Source organism: Aspergillus eucalypticola (genome assembly GCF_003184535.1).
Source record: "Aspergillus eucalypticola CBS 122712 chromosome Unknown BO83scaffold_1, whole genome shotgun sequence".
In the NCBI taxonomy this organism is placed as follows: Eukaryota; Fungi; Ascomycota; class Eurotiomycetes; order Eurotiales; family Aspergillaceae; genus Aspergillus; species Aspergillus eucalypticola.
In genome coordinates this window covers 351,176-370,724 of record NW_020290275.1, presented here as the reverse complement: position 1 = coordinate 370,724, position 19,549 = coordinate 351,176, and the positions used below count along the sequence as shown (strand labels likewise).

Genomic DNA, 19,549 nt, shown 5'->3' with positions numbered 1-19,549 from the left:
CTAGCTACTAGTCAGCCAGCCAGGGAACACAGCTACGACTTCAGCTACGGCCAGCCAGCTAGCTAGCCACGAAAATCAACCCTACCTACCTACCACCTACCACCTAACCCACCGAATTCGCCACCTACCACTTTACCACCACACGGACCCGGACCCAGACCCAGGCCCAAAACAATATTCCGAATTGGGACTAATGTGTCCGTCCCGTCCGGCCATCCGTCTTTCCGTCTCCCCTACCTGAACCTACTACGCTACTTATATTACCCTTTTCAGTTTCTCACGTACGAGCCGGATCTAACGATGACCTAATTGAGACGTCTCGTACTTACCTTTTTGTACTTGTATTTTACATTTTCTTCTCTTTTCCCTTTTTGTCATTTTTTTTATATTTTTTTTGAACAATTTCTGGCGTTTTGTTGTTTTTTTTCCCCCCTTTCTCATGATAACTAACCTACTAACCTAACCCACTGACTACCATTACTGTATGTATTATTGATTGTTATGAGGGCATGATATCATTGATGGAACTGACTGACACATGAAGAAAAAGATGGAAAAAGGTAGAGAAAAAGGAAAAAAAGAAAGAAAGAAAGACAGCATATAGGAGAAGTTGATTGATTGATTGACGAGGATGGGGATGTATTCTACTTGGAGATGTTGATTTTTTTTTTTTTTTTGATTGATTGATTGACCATGTTATTTAAAGCTGACTTGACTATGTCAGTTAGTCAGATAGATGAGATGCGATGAGATGGATGACTCATGAGTGAAATGATGAAATTGATTGAATGCATCATGCCCTTTTTTTCAGATATTGATTGAATTTTGATTTAATAGAAGTAGGGAGTAAACTTTTAGCCAAATCAACTTAAATCATTCTATCTATGTAAATGTATGTATTGAGTGTGTTTTGTGTTCAGTAAACCCCGTTAAACGCCCCCCTCCTCGACGCCGTAGTTCTCAGTCATTGGAAACCTCACAGTTAAGTAGAGAGATATGAGAGAAAAGATCATGCACGTATAACTATGATCACATCCAATACCAGAGCCCATCAAACATAATAGTGAACCCAACCCCATGATCCCGTTCTATCCCGACCTTACCCTCTGCAGTAAAATATTGATGATGATAATAGTATATCTGTATATCGAATAACAACTATAGGCTTGGCTAGCCAGTCAATGCGATCTTTGTCACAACTAGTGATGCAGTGGAAGGAATGCATTGCGGCTAAGTAGCCACTGCTTTGGTCCCAGTATTCGACCCATTAACAACCAGAGGCCCGCAGTGCTCGCCCGATTTGGACGACGCTGAAGTCGACGAAGACAGCGACGATGACCTCGGGCTGCTGTTGTTGCTAGGACCATATGGTCCTTGGTTCTTTGCGACCGAACCGTTCGTGTTAGCTAATGGGACCGTACCGGCGTGTCTCTCGCGGGTCAGGCTGTACGCGAAATGAAGACTCCGGTCAATCTTGACGCGGATTTTCGCATCCATGAAGTTGATTCCGTGGTACTGCGCTACAACACGCTTGGCTTCATCCGCTGTGCGCAGGGTTATCCGCGCGAAGCCTTTGCAGCGCCCGGTGTCAGGGTCCGTGGACACCTCTGATTGCTCCACTGTGGCGCCGCTTTCTTCGATAAAGGCGCGAAGGAGCTTGTCGGTGGTGGTGGGACTGAGGTTCTGCACGAATATAGTTCGTCGTGGGGAAGAACGGGGGCCTGGGCCCCCGGTGTGGTAGATCTGCGGCGCGAACGCCGGGTTGTAGCCGTAAGAAGCTTTGCCGGACATGTGGGCCCGACGTCCGGGTAGACTAAAGCCGCCACCATGTGCTGGGGTGTCAGGGAACGGTGGCGTGGTAGTAAAAGAATATGTGGGGAGAAAGGGAACAGCAAAGGCGTCGCCAAAGGAGTGGCGGAGAGGAGCGGGCGACGGTGGGATGCCTGTTATGGGCTGTTGTGTGACTGGATCTGTAGGGAAAGGCATGAAAGGCTGCTGAGGCATTGGTAGGGGATGGACCATGGGGCCGTATTCAGTGGTTGGATATGTCGGGCAGTTGGGACTGCCGGATACGATGGGTCTATGAGTTGTCAGTCATCGCCTGAGCCTGAGGAAGGGAATGCACTTCCTGTACTTACTCGGGTGAAATGGGAGACGGAGGCACTGCCATGTTTTGTGTTGATCGTGGCGGAGTCGAGTAGCCTGGTACATAGTTGGGTGGGATCATGCAGGTTGGACTCTTCGTAGGCCCGGCAATTGGTCGTGTAGGTGAGCTGGTTCGTGCTAATGTGACAACCAGACTCTGGCCTTCCCAGCCGTTCGTAGATAGCCTATCTAGAAACATACTGTCAGCTAGTTTCAACTATTTGGGTTCCATTACGCACGGTAGGTCCGCCATGCTTCGTCTTCGTTCTTCACAATGATCTGGCCAAGACCGGTTGGGAATCCATGCTGGTCATCGTAGACCACAGCTTGACGGATATGTAAGGCTGTCTGGCGGACTAGGTCCTTGAGCTCTTGCCAGCGACAGTGTGCCGGTATCTGCACCCAGGGTTAGACAAGGTCGCCAGTATAGGATGAACCACGTGCGAGAACATACTCCCTGAAGAAATAGAACGAATTCCTCTTCTGACCTCCCGGATTTTGCCATCCGGCCCTTCTCGCGTGGAGGGAAAGGCATGATAGTGTGGTATAGTAAGGATCGATATGTCAGATCCCCTGAATGTTCGGAGAATGGATGAAGAGTAGGTGGACCCCGTGAGCTTAAAGCCTGTGATCTTCTGACAAAAGAACTATTTCCGATGATTTTAAGCTTCAATGCGCAGGATGGACACGGTTAGCAGGGGGGGTAGTGACCTAGACGCTAGAATATAAGTATCGGGGTTTGGTCTGACGGTCTCACACTTGGGTAGTATGACCAATGATGCCCAAGGGGATTATGCTTACTGGTTCGTCCTTTGCAGACCCCGATCGCTATTCGGAACAATCAGGTACGCTTTGAAGAAAAGAAACCGATTCACAGGAAAAATGTAAAAGATCGAGGACCAGTGCTTCGTGGGTTTTATGTCAAGATTGGAAGACAAGCGCCCGAGGCTTGATCGACCTCCTACATCGAAAGCGGCCCACCGAAGGCGAAAAGTGTTGAGGCCAGTGCTGAAGCAGCAGCAGCAGCAGATAGAGTAAGGAGGGCCAAAACAAGAATAGCAAAGGCAGTAAGAATGTCCGAGGGAGTGGAAACGGAGAGGACAGTAGGACCCGTGAGGATAAGATTAGTGGAACGAGGCCAGGAAGCAGAAGGAAAATAGACGAAAGCCACCGATGCATCCGCTGACGAATTAAAAGGGGGCGCAGTTGGTGCTGGAGGGCTTGCGAGAGAATTACGGGCCTGATGCCTGGAGGAGACTGGGATGGGTCAATTTGGGAGCACTGGCAGAGGCAGTTGAGAGGAGAAGGTGGTGGTGGTGGTAGTGGTAGTGGTAGTGATCGCAGTCGAGGGATCGAAAGAGGACGGGGGCCCAAGCAGGCTGATGATGATATGTCATGCATGATCAACAGTGATGGATAAGAAAAGACGGAGACTCACTATTGAGCTTGAATGGCCGAATAAAGTGATGGAGTCAAAAAAACCAGATGAGAGGAAAAAAGAAAGAACCAAGTTAGTTAGTAGTTAGTGGATGAGTAAAAGAATGATTGAATGAGAAGATGGGGGGAGAAATGAAATGAAATGAACTTTGAAAAAAAGAAAAGAAAAAATAAATATAGTTAGTTGATTAATTGATTAGTTGCTGTATGATGGCTGACTGACTTGCTGGGCATAAACTAAAAACCAGTCATTCAGTCAGCCAGTTCTGTCAATCAGAGCCAGTGAGTTGAAGATGAAATAATTGAGAGATTTCTATTTGTAGCAGGAAAGTTAATGATTTCTTCACATAGTGTGCTGCGTGAGATTGAACTAACTAGCAGCCGGTACTGCTCATGTAGCACCAGGAAAAAAGTACTGTTGGAGACTAGTAGAGAAGCAGTGAGAGAGACACTTGAAGTATATCCTCGAGTTAAAGCTGCAATGATTGATTGGTAAAGATCGGAAAGTAAATGACGATGAGAATGGACACAGTCGTCAACAACAAGAATCCAACCCAACATCATGGATCCAGCCCTTTCCTTGAATCGTACTCTTCAACACCAACTTCAAAATAACCTCCACGGACTCATAACTCATCACTCATCACACCTTTTCCTCTTCATCCGCCGCCTTCATTCCAATACACTCGAGTACGTCACGCTTGGCGGACAGGGTTACACCGCCAGATCTCAGGGCAGCCACAACAACAACAAGGTCTCTGTCCTGTCCAGTCAATCAAGTACGAAAGAATTGGTCTCGAATAATACTAAAACAAATAGATTAATTAGAACTATACCAAGAATTGCTGCTGACGGAGAAATAAAAAAACAAAAAAAAAAAAAAAAAGAGTTGATGGTGGACCATCCGCCCTGCATCGCCCTGAAAGGCAAATGGCAGTGTGCTTTTCCGTTAATATCATCCTCCTCCTCCTCATCATCATCATCCTTACCAGCGGTCAGCCCTGTGGTGGCCAGCAATATTTCCCCTCAAAGAAGGGCAGCCAACCAAAATAAGTAGAGATCGAATATTAAGTTAGCAGACAGCTGATGCGATACGGAAAAAGATGTTTCTTTTTTTGTCCTGCTGTTCCTTCGCATCCCTTGGGTCACCTTCATCATACTAAGTAAGCAGCACTGTAAGCAAAAATAGAATAACCTCAGCCCTGGAATGGGGATGTGGAGTTACACAGTCGGACTTGTCTCATGTCTGATCATGAAAGGACAAAGACTGCAGCATCTTCACCCAGACTCTGACCTCTCCCCACCTCTTTCCCTCCTCTCTCATCAGGCCTCTCATTGCTGCTGCACTAGTAAGTTCGGGTTAATTGTCTCGGTCTCATCCCATGTCTCCCCAAATAGTCATCCAGGAATGCATCGCAGCAGAGATCAAAACGAAATGAAAGGCAGCAACAGCAAACCAGCCAGAGTAGAGTAACTACCCAAGCAAGCGAGCTTCTCAAGCAGCCTATTGAACAACTTGCATCTCCCCAGTCGGATCCAGCCTTGCCCCTTGATTCGGTTCTGGGACCACCCAGATTCGGCCGGGGTGATCCCTGAAGCCACCTGCATATGAGGTATCCATTTCCAACAACAGTCGCAGTCATCGCCTAAATAGGTCCGGTGGTCTTGCCGCCCGGGAGTACCTGTCCACTCCATGCATCGAAACCTTGCCACTCCAGTCACCGCCGGCGCTGAGCGATACATCCAAAAGAATGTCACACGGCAGCTGGCCGTATATTGTTAGAAAGTCTGGTCAGTCACCGGGAAGCGTTGGACGGGAGACACCAACTAACGCCCGGGCAGCAGGCGTCAGGCTCCGGTAACCGCTGCGACCAATGTGGTTTGGTGAGGTGAGACTAGGAGCAATAGGATGGGAGGGCTGAAAGTGGATGAGGATGTCATCGGATCCCATTTACGGGAACCTACAGCTGAAAAAAAAAAAAAAAAAAAAAAAAAAAAAAAAAAAAAAAAAAGAAAAGAAATGTAGAACAGAGAGAGAGAGGGAGAGAGTTATCAGGGAAGCCCCTCTAAAACGCCAGGCACTGAATTAAACTGCCGAGATAAGCCGCTGCAATCCGAGTCTAATCTGTCCGCGCCGGAACCTTGACTCTTCCGAATCAAGTAGAGCTGGTTGTCTGCTTCAGTCGCCTTAGATCTCGCCTATGAGTGTGAATGATTTGAGTGTGTGTTTGTCCATTTGATGAAGCCTGGCTGAGTCACGATCATGGCGGCAGATCACAGACTATCTAGCTTACTTTCCCCCAGAAACTCCGCTAAAAATCGATAGTCGGACGATCGACCCATACAACATTAGTAGACTTTAGTAGGTGATTAGGCACGCCCTCGCCCTCGCCCTCGCCCTCCGCCCACGGGCCCGCGGCTCTGAATGGATCTCCCACTAGCAAGTACTCGTTGATGACTCCATACCCAACGAGGCGAACAATCTAGAAGGTATCGAGAAAGTCATGACCCATCGGGATCCCGGGGACCTAAAAAACTTGAAGCTAGACTAGAAGATGCTAACCGTCGTGGCTGGCTCAAGATCTCTCTCTCCACTTGAGACGGGACCATCTTAAAATCTTCATATTCCCGATCAGGGAAGACGCTGGATGTTCCTGGTGGATTACTTACTTACCGGTCTCGGTCGCGTGGAACGACTAAGCTTTGATCGTGTCACTGCCGTACGAGGAGGTTAAAATGTCCTGTCGCTCCGTGCCTGGTCGCGCTTGCCGATTACATACATGAGCAGCACAGTAGTCTGCGGACTATTGAACACTACGACCTCTTCCATGTCTGCGTGAGACCCCGATGATGTGAAGATGGGATCTCTTGTGATCGTAGCTACGGGGCGTAACCGCTGTTCTGCTGTGGAGCGAAAATATAAGATTATTGCTTGGTTTCTTTGGGTCGTAACGTTGCTGTGATACTGAATCTCGAAGTCATGACTTACCTTCCTGACTGAGACTGGCCGAATTGGGAGATCCGGTCGATCGCCCTCGATTCCTCAGGACAACAACTCACTAGATTCAGAGAACTACCATGGAACGGAGCTCTGAGGAACGAGCTCTACCTGTCACATGCAATGGGACATAGCAGCCACCGACTGGATCGCAATTGGCAATGCCATTCCTGTCACCTATCGAGGCTCACTCGGGGATTATCTGACATTTCCGCTGACACGGTGACCATGGGATAAATCGTCTGCCGACCATGACATCGGGCAGACCGTTCTGCAATACTTGAGGTTTTATACAGTACCACGCACATATGCGCGCACATGATGCCTTCACAGTGGGTGACACCATCTACTTGATTATCTGAGCTCTCCAGCGCACAGCCACCCATTGCAGTAAGCCAATCCTGAGGCTTTCTCCCGTCCCCTTCAGGTGTTTTCCTTCCATCGCTCGCTCAGTGCTAACCCCGATACTAGCACCATAGCACGGTGGACCCCGAGCAAAGTAGACGAGACGATGAAACGAGGCCAAACCCACGACTGAAATGAGCCACGACCCACTGATCAGCGACACCCACCATTGCCGACACCACAATAGGGGTCGGTCAAGCAATCTTTCGGGTGTGGCTTGAAGGGCCGCCCGTCACAACCTCCATTAGGTAATCCAGCGTGAATTTCCTCTCTTTTGTTGACTAACTATCTTAGTCTGCAAAAGCAAAAGCTAGTTTAATGTGAGTGATCTCCATTATCCCAGACGGCTGATTTGCTGTCCCTGACTCGCTCGGGGTTCGAATCGGGCTCTGAACTTCTGATACAACACAAGCGTGACAAGACACCTGCCATCGAACCGATCACGGCGTCTCTTATGCGGGGCAACGCCAAAGTACTTACGGAGTACTTTGCTCACACTTACGTGTCCGTGTTACAGGCAACCAGGCTAATGTCCCATCACTGTAAGGGGGAGGAGGAGGAAGAGGGGTGGGTGGGCAAAGGGAAAGGAAACAATGGAGGGGTAAAAGGTCCGTGGACGGACCCCCCCATGTAATACCTAGTATACGGACTTTACCGTCGTTGTTTGCTTGTGGTTGTCGTCACGCTCAAAAGTCGGGGAAAAAACACGAAAAGGAATGGAGGAAAGAAGACGAAAGAGGGGGGGTTCAGCTTCCCCCCCTCCCTCCTTGGCGCCAAAATACGGAGAAAAAATCCCAGGAATTACGGGGTTTAGACATTACACGAACTACGGGGTAGACACCAATCCAACCAACTAAAACCTACCACCTACCGACAATTGCAGTTAGTAGGGACTCAGTATCTACATGCTACTAACCCAACACGGAGTACGCTCAGTACTCACATTTTGGACTCCGCTTAACGCTAGTCAGAGCTAGCTTGAGAACCGGTGCTCTTAGTTCTTTTGCCCAGCGTTTAAGACCAGAATTACCAGTAATAATAGCAGCAGCAGGGGCAGGAAGGAGCAGTAGCAGAGAGAAGAAAAAAAAGGAAAAAAAAAATTAGAGAGAGAAAATGAGAAAATAGGACTATGCTATCCTCTAACCACGGTAACTAACTACCTACCCCTTCAAATCAAACCTCCAAAACCCAAAGAAAGTAATACTACCAAAACCACTCAGATAGTCAAATAGTTTTAAGACAGGTAGGACATGTCGATAACTAGCAATACCTGAAACAAACAAACCAGCAAACCACCACATTCCGAACAAGCGGGATCATCCCGCGTCCCAGCCCATCCCTACTGTATCCATTTATCTATCTATCTATCCTTCCTCAGCCCCGGACATAACTAACGCGCGTGGCTTGAGCACCACCAGCACAGTACACTACTACCCAATTAGTCCATTCCTTCCTTTTCCTCCTTCAGCAAGTAATAATAACATATACTATTAAAAAAAATTGAAAAGTAATAGGTCCTATCTACACTCTACAGTAAAGTAAGTAATCCCAGCCGATGATCCCGCCCCGTCTCTCCCTCTCTCTCCCCCCCTCTCCCTATCTTTTTCTTTAACCCGGGGAAAGGATTAGCGTTTAAGCTCTCGGGATTTACATTACGATTGGCACGGCGCATGGATTATGTATGTATGTATGTATGTATGTATGTTTGTCACAGGATGATGAAGGGGGGGGAGGAAATTGAAATGGGGAATTGGAATTGAAATCTGGGGATTAATTGCATCATTGTGCTTAAGGATCTGTCATTCTTGCATGCCGGATGGGTTTTCGGGTGAGAGGGTTTCAGTTTTCAAATTTTACTTAGTTGGTGGTTATAATATGTATGTATGTATGTATGTATGTAGGTAGGTAGGTAGGTAGGTAGGTAGGTAGTGTAGTAGTGTGGTAGATTTCGCTAATATGACTATATGTGTGTATTGGTATTGCAGAAATTAGAAGAGTAGAGAGTGGAAGGTAACAAAGGCATGGTGTATGTAGATCATTTGTGTCGTCTTTCACACAATAGAATCCAAAGTGGTAAACAAATAACCCCCCTTTCCAAGTAACAAATCAAGATAAAGCAAGTACAGGGTATCATAGTAAGGCTAGGCTAAGGTAGCAGGAAAGCAATTCTTTCAAATCAATTCACAAAACAGTAATAATATCTCCAATTTCAACGGCAAAGAAAAATTCCTCGGTGCGGTATGGTGCGAGTGGCGGGGATGGAAGGAATTGGACGATCATCATTGAGCGGAGCGCTGTTCGCATGGAGAGTGGGACTCTGCTCAACGAGATGATCATCATCATCAGCCCTCGCCCCTCGCCCCTCCCCCCCTGCCTGGTCGGTGACACCGCCACGCGGCCCCGCGCCATGTACAAATTCCAATTCCACATGCTGAATTTAATATTCGCGTAATGTAGGGCGCGTTGCGGGGTGGAGGGGGAAGGAGGTTCGATAATTGCAGTCGCGGTTGTATGTTTGATTTGCGACGGCACATGAATCGCGCCAATTTGCGAAATAATCGGCAGGGCACCGAGGAACACAACCAGATTCAATAGCTAGTATCCATATGGGGTAAACGGGCGACGCAGGTGTACAGGATCAACATGCGCAAACCCTCACTCAATCAGACACAACAAAGAATCAACAACCTGTGCCAGCACAGTAACATTGGTCCCGAGTAATGCATTGTTGGGTTGAGTAAACGGCGAGGCGAAGAAAGGGTGTAGAACCAGCATTTGTCACGTCGAATGTCGGCTTTGGTTTTTCACTCGTCTCCGCCCGTTGTGGAATCCCACCATAGAGCTGGGATAGCGGTTGAGCGGACGAAATAATTGGGTCGCTTTGTCGGTGATAGTAGTAGTGTTGTTGTCCCTTCTCTCATTCCCTTGAGTTCGCAGAGAAACGTGGGTTGGTTGGCTAGTCCGATTTGAGGGGTTCAGCGGATGAAGCCGACCATGGATGCGCAGCGACTGCAGTAGTAGGAATTCATGCCGAAACGAACCACGCCGGGAGAGGATTCGTTTTCGAGACTCATAGATCGTTGACAGCGAGAGCAGCGCACAATGTCGAAATTCATGGAGCCGGGGGTCGAGCCTGTCGGGGATGTGACCCCCTTTGTGGCGCCGGAAGGTTGCGGTTGAACTTGCACCGAGGAAGAGCTCATCTTCTCCTTTCCGCTCCGGTTGGGGGTTCGAAAGAAAAAAAGATGAGCTTTGTGGTGACCAGTGAAGTTGGGCGCAATTTCGATATCCGAAGTTCTGCAAAAATGGGGGACCGAAAAAGGTCGAAAATGGTTTTTGGAGAATGGGGGGGAAGAGGGGGAGGATGAGTGGTTATTTAGGCACGTTCAACTGGGTGGCGGAGTCGATTAGATTGTCTTGGGAAAACACGGAAATACAACGGCGATAGCGTTGTATGGTTCTGGCAGTGCCCGGGTAGCTTTGGTAGCTTAGTAGGCAGCAGAGATTGACCACGTGTGAAAGGAACAACAAGAAGGAGGAAGATCAAGTTCCAGACGACAGTGAAATAATAGGCAGAAGAGTTAAAAAGGAGTAACCGGAAAATCGAGCTGGGTTGGGACGTAGTGACTGGAAGGTATCTATACTACCAGAGCCCAGCGCCAAGCGAAGTGCTCAGGGTCAGATCGATCCACTTTTTTCCGCGCCTGTTTTGCACCGGCCTGAGCTAGTTGGGTAAAATAATAGTCCTTTATATTATTTTATGACGAGGCACAGGGGAAAGGAGGAGGCGGCGTTTGGACGGAGGGCAGAAAAAAAAATAAAAATAAAAAATAAAATGATAAATAAACGAAAAAGAGAAAAAAAAAAATATAAAATAGTAGTCCTTTTTTTTATGTCTCTCTTTTAAGAATAAAATCGACCCAATACAGGGGGACGGTCGAGCTTCAAGAGACTAATAATAAGAATGAGGCTAGCAATCAATACCGATTGAGGGATAAGGCAGCCGATAGTTCTTGTGAGAAAGCTGCTGCTGCTGCACGGAATGTGGATGCTAGTTTCAGAGTTGAATCTGGAGGATGTCAACCGTGAAGAGATGGAGGGGGAGAGAAGGCGAGGATCAGTCCTTCATGTATGTAGGCCGGATTCCTCTGCGATGGAATGACGATGTTAATATCCTGGTCTCAGGTTGTGTGTAGAACGACGACATGCCATGACATGAGAGGTGGCCGATTCTTATGACCTGAACCTGTTGAGGGGGGAAAGTTGAGTGTGGTCTTGTCCTGTCTTGTCCTGTCCTGTTCTGCTCTGGTCGGGTTTGTCTCACAGGCTGGCCGTAATTTCAGTTCCGGGTCGTCTGGAAATACCAGGGCATGCTGGAAGTTACCAGACGGTTACCGACACCATCCACTGGTGCGTTGACTGACCGTTTCCTTTTCCTGCCTTGAGTTTCCTGCCCTCCCCGGTCGCATTATGGTTCTTCGGAGACCAGTAGAGTCGATCGATTAGAGATCGGTCGACAATAATGATGTGATCTTAATTCATTGTCTTTTTATTATAATTAACTTTTAATTTTGACTTTCAACTGCCCTGTCGGTCACTTTTCAAGCAATGCCAGTATCCTGCATAGATTACAAGCACAAGCCACTACTTACGTATGTAGTGCTAGGGTTCTGGTTATATTCTTGCTCTGTTAAAAGTGCAGCTGCCACAGGACTGACTGATTGACCTAATTACTAGATAATCATCAACCTATAACATAACTGTACTTTTACTTACGCTTGCCTGCCTTCTACCTCACCTGCAGGCCAGCGAGGCTTGGTTTGGCTGCGTCAACCACCCCTCGTCCGCACATCGTGGCTTTTCCTCCTCTCGTTGGTGCTTCGCTCCCAAAGCCGAGGGTCGTGTCGTCATGACTGATCCTGGTGGATGGAGTCGTCCGGGGCGATCGCCTGGACTGTTAGTGTTGGGTACTGGTTTCGATCTGCCATTCTCCTCTTCCCTCAGGAACACTCGTGGCCTTGCTGTACTTGTGGTTCGACAAATGAGAGCCCGAATGGCCGGTAATCGGCGTATCGGTTCGCCCTCGCTGGTCACCTCCACCACCTCCACCGTTCCGTTCCCACTACCTTTTGTGCCTTAGTCATGCTAAGTCAGGCCCAACGCATGATAGTTATATGGGGCTATTGGAATTTTTTGCGAGGGCATATGAAAATGGTGAAAAATGAGAATGAGAGTATTAAGTGGACCATTTCACCTTGGCGGAGCATGGGGTACCCTGGTGCCCTGGTGCCTTTTTTTTTTTTGCCCTATTTTCATCTCTTTCAGTGGCTGCCTGTCACTACTGAACCCAACTAAACCTCCATTGAACAAGTGTCAGTCCCAAACACGCTGCTGAGTGGGTGAACCATGATACCATTCTACGGGTCTCCCAGGCTGTCGGAAGTACGGCGCTAACAGGAACTTACCATGGTCATGTTTCCGGAAGAGTTAGCCTCAGCTGCTCGATTGCAGTCTGCGATTGGTAGACCATGGATCGTAGCTATCATCATCATGAGCTCTCCATGACAACCAGAACCCTGTCGATTATTCATCATTCAAAAAAAGTTCCTTTTGGTCAAATTACCATCAAAGTATTCCGTACAAAGGTAGGCATGAATCCCATCATTTGCCAATATTACCTCAGCCTCGTGCAAAGACCTGCGGCTGTGTTGCATACCGTGAGGCGGTTACGGGCTCCACCCCGGGCGTTTCAGACTCTACTGTCAGACATTGAAAGGATCCTCCTCCAGTCGCCATGCCATGTCCATCATTCCTCGCAGGTTTTATCGGGCAGTCGATCCATGCTGTCCGGTTTAAGACATTTGGACAGTTTCATACCTCCTGATGCAATATCGGCGTAGGCATACACGGACCATAGGAATGTTCTACCGGCTCGGGCCTTTCCCAGCTGCCTAACTATCCAGTAGCACCACTATCCTGAGTTATCCATTCCGGGCGCAGTGGACATTCCTTGATCGCCCGTCATTCGGCTCTCAACGGAACCCGTTTCCGTGCTCTCACTCTGCGCCGTCGTTTGTCGTTGCTGCACCCCGGTGGCTAGCGGATGGTCTGATCCATTTTTTCCTCAGCAGGCCGTCTGCTGGACCAAAAATACCTGATTCATTTCGTATCTCGAGTTGCGCTTGGGAACCCAGCCAAAGCCGGCTTGTCTTGGTGAGTGTGGCTAGCGAGCTAGCTGCAGTCGATTTCTTCGTCCTTCACAGTGGGGAAAAGGAAACCCAGCCGAAAACCCGAATTTCTACTCCCGTTCCCCTACCTGCCATGCATTATTGGGGAGGGGACGGAGTGAGCTAGTTGGCCTGGGACCCAAGCCTGCGGTGTTGAGCACCGCAGGTGCTTGACTCCTTTTTCCTTCGTGCGTGTGCATTCTGAGGGCCGTGAGATCCTTGAGGCATTTTCTGCTTATGTACGGGGTAGGATCCTTGTGCTATTTTTGTTGATCTCTCGCTCTCTTGCTTCGTAGTGTCCGGTAATTTGCCGATCCGCGATGGCCCTACAACTACAGACTAGATGCCTTTTCATCCCAGCATCACGGCTAATTGCCAAGAATGGAAATGATGACAGCTATGGACTTTAGGTCGGTTGTTCATTTTGGTAACAACCAACCACCAACCACCATCCCGGAACGCTTCGCTGTACCTAGCAATCCATACAGCACCCCATCTGTACTTCATTCCCCTCTTCAACCCCACTTTGAAAAAAAGGATAATGCTGGCTGCTGCTCCAGGTGCAGCAGTATAACCTGTAGCTACATCCTATAGTCTTCCTATTCTGCATACGGGGACTGGAAAAGACAGGTCGTCTGGTGCAGAGGGAAGGATGTACGGCAGGTCCGTGTCACCTGATATGCCTTGCCCATGCATCGTTTTATGTCAAACGGGCATAGCCACGAGTCATGGCCTATGGAAATTTTTGACGTACTCTAGGACTGGGATCACGGCCTCAGAAAAAGGGAAGTAGACCTGCATACTTTACCGTGCGTAAAACTATCACCCCGGATCCATGCATTGGCCGTATGAAAATGATGTATGGATTGAGGTTGATACCATACTCACGATGGCTACGGGAGTAGCGGAAGTCAGGCACATGTATTTTATTTTTCTTTCTCAACAGTGCCGCTTTTTCCTTCTCGTCTCCATAGCGATTCAGAGGATGGCCTGCTTGACTTCCGGGCTTTCCCACAACTTCTTCAGGCTCTTACGGGGCAAAATAGGGCCATTGCGATGATGGTTCCGTCCTGCACCGATGCACTGATACCGCTAGTTTAGGACAGTCACCGGGTGCCAGAATTGCCTTATGGAGGTCATCCTACTGCTGGATTCTTCTTTGGCATCTGCAGGATGGTGTAATCGCGCGTGAGCATCCGGTCCGCACCCCGTTGGCGGTAATGCACGAGGACTAAAACGTCAGTGCCTACGACTTGTCCTATCTACTTTGTATCTTTCTTTCCATCTTTTGAGTGGTGGTGTTCAACCGCCGAGGGTCCAAACCTGCCAATCATCATCGGTAATGCTTTAGTCACAATGCAGCGGTAATTTTATGAGTTAGTTAGCAACAATCTGTACTAACTAGTTAGTTAGTCAGTAGTACTAGGTTGAAGCTTCCCAGTTGTCCCCTCTAAAGACAGCGAGACGTTACGGTGACATCATCTCACATGCATCGGTTTCTCTTTCGTGTTCCCTTCCCCTCCATTGAACGACCAGGAACCGACGAGGCATCAAAACAGGGAAAATTCGCAATTCACGAACAATGGTGTTTATTCAGTATCCCGTCTCTTGAAAGCTTCCGAGGTGGGATGAGAGCATAAGACGAGCGAGAGAGAACCTCGCCGAATTTCCGAGCCTGAGTGTCGAGATAGGAACTCTTTTCTTATCGAGCGGGTCACAATTCACCAAACACGTTCCTGCAAAAGAGCTTCCCTTCCACCTTGGTTATGGCATCAACAACGACGTCATGGTTAGGGTCTGGGACTGCCAGATCTTCTTTCCCGACTGACCATCGCGCAGTTCTAGACGATCTAGTCCTACACACCACAGTATCAACTGACAACCCGACATTGTAACCAGTGACTTCGTCAATCCATGGGAAGCGACCGTCACTAGCGTCTTTCTGACGAAGATTGGGTGTTCCCCCCCACCTCCCCCTCTTTCCCTTCTTTTCCCTATCTCCCAAGGAATAATGCTATCCACATCATGATGCTGTAAGAAGGGAAAAAAAACAATAATAATGATGATGACGGGGGTTTCCTGGACTGGCTGGTGGATGGCGCAGGAACGTGTTCCCAGATTGCGCCCGGGTTGTGATTCGCTTTCGGCAGGTACGGAGCCTTTCCAGTGTCTCCTCTGCTGCCCCGCCACACCCCGCCTGAAGCTGTTGACCGAAAACCACCACCACCACCACCAACTACCTACCAACTACCAAGTAATCAGCGACCGAGAATACTACTCTTTCTTCTCTTCTACCAACTCGTGAATTTTCCCATCTTATTTCTCTCCCCATCCCCACTTCTCACCCGCGTCTTATCTAGCCGTAACAATGGCCGGATCTGCTCCCAACCTCTACAGTTTCCCTAACAACGACGCTTTGGCCCAGCAATTGAGGCCCTACGTCTTGCGGTGTCAGAACTCGGCCCTCAGCCGTCACAGCACATTCCGCGTCGCAGTCTCTGGTGGCTCCCTTCCGAAAGTCCTCGCCCAAGCCCTGCTGGCCCCTGGAAATGGCTCCCCCGAGGATACCGCTCAGTTCTCCAAGTGGGACATCTTCTTTGCCGATGAGCGCGCCGTGCCCCTCGATCACGAAGACAGCAACTACCGCCTGCTGAAGGAAGAGCTACTGAACAAGATCCCCTCGGAACTGGGTGCCCCGACCGTGCACACGATCGACGCCGATCACGTCAACGATGACGACCCGCAGGAGCTGGCGGATCTGTACCAGGAAGAGCTGATGCGCTCCTTTGCCGCCAAGGATAGCGTCAAGCTGCCCGTTTTTGATCTAATCCTACTGGGATGCGGCCCCGACGGCCACACGTGCAGTCTCTTCCCCGGACACGAACTGCTGCGGGAGAAGGATTCCTGGGTGGCTGCCATCAGCGACTCTCCTAAGCCGCCCCCGAAGCGCATTACTCTGACTTTGCCCGTGGTGACTCACGCCCTCAACGTCGCCTTTGTTGCCACTGGCGGTGGAAAGAAGGACATCATGAAGTCGATTTTCGACGCTGAGGAGGGGAGGGACCTGCCCTCCGCTCTCGTCAACCAGGGTGGTGGCGAGAAGGTGAGCTGGTTCACCGATAATGCGGCTGTGGAGGGAGTCGCTTTCCCCCGACGTGGAAGCCTGTAACTTATGAGTGGAATCGGTACGAATTTGCTTTGGTATGATGGCTGGGGTGAAGGATAAGAGGGAGAGAGTCATTGCGAGGCTACGGAAGGATTCAACTAATCTCAAAAGGGTCCCCTGAGCTTTACTATTATTCGACCACCTGTATTACCAGAGCAAGGGGGACGGCTTAGGACCACGTACGTTCAAGGCTGGATGAATTGTTCATTGCCTCTTATCTTCTAGCTGTTGGAGGGTTTCTTAGACTTGCCAAAAGTTTGTGTTATCGTTATCCTTCTGATATCACAGACAGGTCTTAATTGAATGAATGAGAATGATTCTATGATCGTATTCGAGCTGTCTGTCTCTATTACAGAATAGCGAAAAGAAATTCCACCTATGCCCGGAGTATCGATGTAGACATGCATAGGGAGTGAATGAATGATAGCTGTCCATGCAGATGGGCTCGATCCACCTGACGCGGTGCCAAGCTTTGCCCTGGGGGAAAGCGGAACTTCACCGCAAGACGGGGCAACCACGGACCTGCCGTCCTCAGCTAAGCTCAGGCCTCGTCTATTTACAACGACGGTTTCCGGGCAGCGTATCTATCCCCCCCGGCAAAGCCCCGTCTCGGACTGATCTGATTGCAATCAGTCGAATGTCACACATATGATTTGATCTTCAGCAATCATGCCAATTCCAACGCGTTCCCTTTCGCTTCGTGAGCCCCGCAAACAAGTCAGTGTCGCATCTGCTAGTAGCCCATTCCACCATCCCTTCCCCCTAGCGCCCATGAGAGCTACCCATCCCTCGCATGCTTTTGCTCTCCACCAACACTACTGACGTCTGTTATCATCAAAAAGAACTCTGCAGTGCGCACAACGACGACGGGTAAGCCAGCATCCACGACCTCGACATCAGCAACCAGCACATCTTCCAGCGCTGCGACCAGCACCGAGAACCTCGTCATTCGGAGCAAGAGCCTCCTGCCTATTCGCGATGAGGGACGTGCGACAAGATCCTCTCGTCTACAACCACCGTCTGAGCCCCGCGTAGCCCAGCGGCCTAGCAAGCCTTCAGATAAGGTCCCGCAATCGCAGCAGCCCGCTCAGGAGAATACCGGCATAACCCGTCGCCAAAGCCTGATCAGACCGAGCCCGCTAAAGCCTTCGGCACCTCTGAAGCCTACCTCTACCTCGTCCAGAAGGCCTACCGTTGCTCCAAGTTTGTCATCGCCGATTAAACAAGAAATACCCTCCAGACAGAATGGACGACCTTTATCGCCGAAGAAATTCGAGACACCCGCGAGACAAAATGGACGGCCTTTGTCCCCGAAGAAAACCGATATGCCTCCGCCTCCGCGACTTGCCCGGTCGGCTTCTCTTAGACAGCCTGCTGCCTCGAGCTCGAGCACGCCATCCGTGACTAGAGGCCATGCGCGGCATCGCAGCCAGGGAATTGGGCTACCTTCCGGGCCTCAATCTCCGAGGAAAGTTGACCCTCCTTCGCCATTCCCTACCTCCGCCACTGTACGGTCACGGGCCCAGCTCTCGACCTACCAACAACCGCTCTCCTCAAAGAAGGTGGCTAAGCCAACGACTGCAACAAAAGCAGCAGATTCGCCCGCAGTGGATACAGATTCTTCGTTGCTTCCTTCGTCTTGGCCGGAGATTGCGGCGCTACAAACAGAACTTTTGCAATTGAGCTTGGTTCACTTGTCTTCGTGCAAACAACACATTGAATGGGAGACTACCGCTGAAGCACGACTACGGAGCGATTATAATTTAGTGGCAAGCGACTATCGAGCGGCTCTGGGCGATGAGAAGGAGTACCAGAGACAGCTCAACGGGCATGCGTTGCATCACTGGCTTGAGAACACGCGTGAGCGCAATGAGCAACGAGGGTTTGCAGAGCAGATACGGATACTTTCTCAAGTAGCAGAGGAAGTCTATAATCTCTCTGACAACTTGGAAGGACGGCACACAGTGGCTGTCCAGGATTTCGAAGCCTGGTTTCAAAGAGTTGAGGAGATACGGACATTTCGTCTTCATCATGGTCGCAACTTGGACCAGGTAGTCTTTGTCGATCCCTTGAACCATGGTTGGCGGGACGAGACATCTGCTTTGGTCATGAAGCTTGAACTGTGCCTGAGACAACTGCAGAGCCTGGACATCCTTGGATATGGCGATCCGGGTCCTTTAGGCGACTCCGCGCTGTTTCGGACAGCCAAGGGGCTAGAAGAAATGGCCAGCATGATGGTTGAGGAACTGAACACGATCCGTAAGATTGAAAGCGACGTCGTAAAGTCAGAACGCGATTGGGTTAGTCAGCTGGCCCGGCAATTGACTGCAAATCCGGCACATGATCGGAAGGTTCCAGCAGTTGGAATGTGGAGACGGCCGTCGTTGAACTCGTGAATTTCGCTGTACGCCGAAGAATTGGGGCGAAGGTCAAACTGGAAGGAACCTGTTTAGGTCAATCTGTTCCGTTATCAAACCCCATGCTAAACCCTATCTTCCCCAGGGGTATAGCATGCAGATTACTGCTTCTGCCGGATCTACTAGCGTAAGCGGAATCGAACCATGGGAGCGATTCGCAGGCACCGTCTGCATAGCCAGGCATGCATGTGTCATCCAAGGACCCAAAAACCGGTTCTCGCAGAAGTCCTATTATCAACGAGAGAGCAAATCATTCGCCAGAATTCTGCGCTAGCCCTTCCTAGGCGGGCTTCTGGCCAGCGGTCGGACAACATTCGGGGTGCTTAACGATACTACAACCGGTTATCATAGCCTCTTGAGATTCTAGAAGCTCAACCATCCCACTCTAATTCTTGATTTTGGGGAGACGGCTGGAGCAAACCTGTTCACCCGACCAGCGACCTCTCGCGCGCTTGTGACTAAAAGGGAGAAAGGGAGGAGAGGGAGCGTGCGATGGCCTGGGTTTAGATTCCCTTGTCCGATGCTCGGGGTGTCCGTTCTCTTGCAAGTTCCGTGAGAGTCTAAGCTGTTCTTTCCCCTCCAAAGAATCGGTCTGCGCTGTTTGTGAATCTGTGCCACCAATGGCCATGTTTCACCGCGGGAAGGTCTACAGCAGTGCAGGCCTCGGCTTGCGACAAGCATGATAAATTTGACCGCTGGCTACATCAAGCTCTGCCTTCTGTGTTTCCGCGGACGTTGTGCACGACCGTGCAGA

At 49.7% G+C, this 19,549-nt stretch overlaps 4 protein-coding genes across 4 annotated transcripts; 3 read left to right on the top strand and 1 right to left on the bottom strand.

Annotated features, from left to right (window-relative positions):
• Positions 1-1,115: 1,115 nt before the first annotated feature.
• Positions 1,116-2,831, bottom strand: BO83DRAFT_2651 (RNA-binding protein). Its single transcript, XM_025527053.1, has 4 exons — positions 2,600-2,831; positions 2,385-2,541; positions 2,139-2,334; positions 1,116-2,080 (listed from the first exon to the last, which is right to left on the bottom strand). Exons 1-4 carry the CDS (start codon positions 2,678-2,680, stop codon positions 1,231-1,233), a joined length of 1,284 nt encoding a protein of 427 aa, XP_025393152.1. The 5' UTR covers positions 2,681-2,831; the 3' UTR covers positions 1,116-1,230.
• Positions 2,832-11,595: 8,764 nt separating this feature from the next.
• BO83DRAFT_373976 (uncharacterized protein) lies at positions 11,596-12,560 on the top strand. The gene has a single exon (XM_025530091.1). The coding sequence runs from the start codon at positions 11,895-11,897 to the stop codon at positions 12,123-12,125; it is 231 nt and encodes a 76-aa protein (XP_025393151.1). The 5' UTR covers positions 11,596-11,894; the 3' UTR covers positions 12,126-12,560.
• Positions 12,561-15,580: 3,020 nt separating this feature from the next.
• Positions 15,581-16,381, top strand: BO83DRAFT_383991 (6-phosphogluconolactonase; the record flags this gene model as incomplete). The annotated part of the gene is made up of 1 exon (XM_025532570.1): positions 15,581-16,381. One exon carries the CDS (start codon positions 15,581-15,583, stop codon positions 16,379-16,381), a length of 801 nt encoding a protein of 266 aa, XP_025393150.1.
• A 666-nt stretch (positions 16,382-17,047) lies between these two features.
• Positions 17,048-18,774, top strand: BO83DRAFT_301784 (uncharacterized protein; the record flags this gene model as incomplete). The annotated part of the gene is made up of 2 exons (XM_025527132.1): positions 17,048-17,101; positions 17,362-18,774. The coding sequence occupies 2 exons, from the start codon at positions 17,048-17,050 to the stop codon at positions 18,772-18,774; spliced, it is 1,467 nt and encodes a 488-aa protein (XP_025393149.1).
• Positions 18,775-19,549: the final 775 nt, after the last annotated feature.